This window comes from Cyprinodon variegatus, unplaced genomic scaffold (genome assembly GCF_000732505.1).
Source record: "Cyprinodon variegatus isolate N-32 unplaced genomic scaffold, C_variegatus-1.0 Scaffold1587, whole genome shotgun sequence".
Lineage (NCBI taxonomy): Eukaryota > Metazoa > Chordata > Actinopteri > Cyprinodontiformes > Cyprinodontidae > Cyprinodon > Cyprinodon variegatus.
In genome coordinates, this window is record NW_015152040.1 from 104,588 (window position 1) to 107,324 (window position 2,737).

At 46.4% G+C, this 2,737-nt stretch overlaps 2 protein-coding genes across 2 annotated transcripts in view; one reads left to right on the forward strand and one right to left on the reverse strand.

The window, feature by feature from the left end:
- The window catches only part of adat2 (adenosine deaminase, tRNA-specific 2), a 3,845-nt gene extending 1,770 nt beyond the window's left edge, over window positions 1-2,075 (forward strand). Inside the window, exons 2-6 of the mRNA XM_015403874.1 lie at window positions 62-166; window positions 275-425; window positions 1,258-1,364; window positions 1,450-1,522; window positions 1,923-2,075. Coding sequence (XP_015259360.1) covers window positions 62-166; window positions 275-425; window positions 1,258-1,364; window positions 1,450-1,522; window positions 1,923-1,951 — 465 coding nt within the window. The 3' untranslated portion in view covers window positions 1,952-2,075. The remainder of the gene's footprint in view (window positions 1-61; window positions 167-274; window positions 426-1,257; window positions 1,365-1,449; window positions 1,523-1,922) is intronic.
- Window positions 2,076-2,187: 112 nt separating this feature from the next.
- The window catches only part of aig1 (androgen-induced 1), a 12,527-nt gene continuing 11,977 nt past the window's right edge, over window positions 2,188-2,737 (reverse strand). Inside the window, exon 6 of the mRNA XM_015403873.1 lies at window positions 2,188-2,436. Within this exon, the coding sequence (XP_015259359.1) occupies window positions 2,417-2,436 (20 nt within the window). The 3' untranslated portion in view covers window positions 2,188-2,416. The remainder of the gene's footprint in view (window positions 2,437-2,737) is intronic.

Sequence of the window (2,737 nt, forward strand, 5' to 3'; positions counted from 1 at the left end):
CAGGCTCTGGACCAGATGAAAATAAAAGGGTCTGATCATTTCTGGGTCTTTGTGTCTGCAGGCCAGAGACGCTCTGGACAACGGAGAGGTTCCAGTCGGTTGTCTGATGGTCCACAGGGACCAGGTGGTGGGGAAGGGAAGGAACCAAGTCAACGAGACTAAAAATGTAGGAAACAAAGCGTCTTCTTCTTCTCTCCCTAAAACCACGGACGTCGTCATGATGAAGACGGGCGTTCATGACGTCGTCATGAACGCCCGTCTGAAATGTTTCCAGGCGACTCGCCACGCTGAGATGGTTGCTTTGGACCAGGTTCTGGACTGGTGTTATCAGAAGAACCTGGACATGAGGAGCGTTTGCCGGCAGACGGTCCTCTACGTGACGGTGGAGCCATGCATCATGTGCGCTGCGGCGCTGCGCCTCGTCAGTATCCTGCATCCGTCGCCGTCTCACCATCAGAGACGCCGACAGGTGACCTGCGGGGAGCTGGGTTCAGGTTCAGGTTCAGATTCAGATTCAGGTTCAGGTTCAGGTTCAGGTTGGAGCTGATTAATGAGGCTTCATCAAGCTGTGCTAATTCTGACAGAATACTGACACCTGCTGGACATTTAAAGACACTACAGGCAGCAGATTGGACAGAATAAACTGAATAGATCTGATGACCTAGAACGACGACATCGTATTATTTCATTTCTATGTTTAAATTTAAAATATCTTTGATATTTTTAGATGGAGCCAAAAAATAATGTAAACATAATGAAACAATTTAAGGGAAGATGTGAATGAGGAAGCTTGTGGACTAGGATTTTAAATCACTTTTAATAAACTAAGAGTCGACTTGAAATTAACTTTAATTCTGATAAGTTGAATAAAAGGAAAAGACGAGAAAATTAAAATAAAAAGGTTCCTTTTCCTTTTAGGCTCCAAAATTCTGGATCATTTTAATGATAAACTGCAACAGATGAGACATTTTTTTAGCAGCTGCATCATGTTGACAGAAACGTTTAATCAGTCGGTTAGAAACGTCTGGATCGATCACATGACTTTAAGGAAACGAGACGCGCACCGATGCAGCGTTTAGCTCTATGTGCTCCACGCACGCAGCCACGCATCGCTGTTAACGGACCCATCCTCCTGGTAATGGTTGGGGTCGGGGTGACCTTTGGGGTCGGGGTGACCTTTGGAGTCGGGGTGACCTTTGGAGTCGGGGTGACCTCACTGCGCAGATGTCCGGTTGTTGGTCCCTCAGCGGCGCTCAGATATCCCTCTGGTGGCGTACGGCTGCAGGAACGAGCGGTTCGGAGGCTGCGGATCGGTTCTGGACATCTCTACTGCAAACCTTCCCAACAGTGGGACCGCCTTCAGGGTCAGTGACCTCACTTCCTGCATTGAACCGTAGACTTTCTGCTCTAGATCAAGCATGGCGTTTGACAGGATCTTTGTGTGTTTAGTGCGTTTCAGGCCACAGAGCACAGGAAGCTGTGGAGATGCTGAAAACTTTCTACAAACAGGAGAATCCAAATGGTGCGTTACTGATCTACACATTCTGTTTCTAGTTTATCTAAACTATTTTAGATTTCTAAACCAACTAATGGACATTGAGGTCCAATAGGTTGACCTTTAGGTTCTGAATGACCCTTTTTATTCTGACCCTGAATCAGATCAGGACCAAGGACTCGCTAAGAACCGACTGGGTTCAGTTCTCGGTCAGAACCCGGTCAGTTCTGTCCTCGCTAAGAACCGACCGGGTTCTGTCCTCGCTAAGAACCGACTGGGTTCAGTTCTCGGTCAGAACCCGGTCGGTTCTGCCTCGGTGCGGCGCAGCAGCAGAGATTCAGTTTTTCTAAACCTTTTCTTTTTTTACCAATTCTGACTTCACCTGTTTTCATTAAAGGTCCGATTTGTTTGTTCTGTTTGCTTCTAGCTCCAAAACCCAAAACGAGGACGGACTGACCCTTCCAGACGTTCCTGGTTTTCCGGCTGAGTTTGAATCCTGGATTTTATTTCATAATAAAAGGTTTTTATTTAATGACTCTAGTTGGGTTTCTGTGAGTCGGCCAGCAGGGGGAGCTGTTCCACCCTGGAACCATGGAACTCTGGGCTGATAATGATGGTCTGAACAGGTCATGTGGTCCCTGGGTTGATGATGTCATCACATGGTTCTGAGACCAAAGAATCACGCCATGGAAGCCTGTTCCAGCTTTATTTTCACATGTAGCGTGGCGGACGAGAAGCTCCGCCTCTGATGGCGACCCGTTCGTCTGGTTCTGTTAGAATCATGCAGCGGAACATTCAGAGCAGAACTACACACAACAAAGAACGACAGCCGAGGACGTGGCGGTGGTCGGCGTGGAAACGCCCGGCTCCTCAGGGAGGCGGCTCCGTTCTGCCGGGCCGGTTCTGGTGCCGAGCAGGACGTCATTCACCTTTGACCTTTACTGAGAGGAAGAGAGGGGGGAGAAAAGGTCAAAGGTCAAACATCTTATCGTCCCTCAGCAGGAACATTGATAACATAAAAATGAATCATTAATAATAAACTAATAATTCTAAATATTTCTTCTATTAAAATGTAGATAAACTAAAACATTCTAATATCACTTCATCTATATAGTAGTAGTACTAATGGTAATGGTAGAACTAATGGTAATGGTAGTACAAATGGTAATGGTAGTACTAATGGTAATGGTAGAACTAATGGTAATGGTAGTACAAATGGTAATGGTAGTACTAATTGTAGTA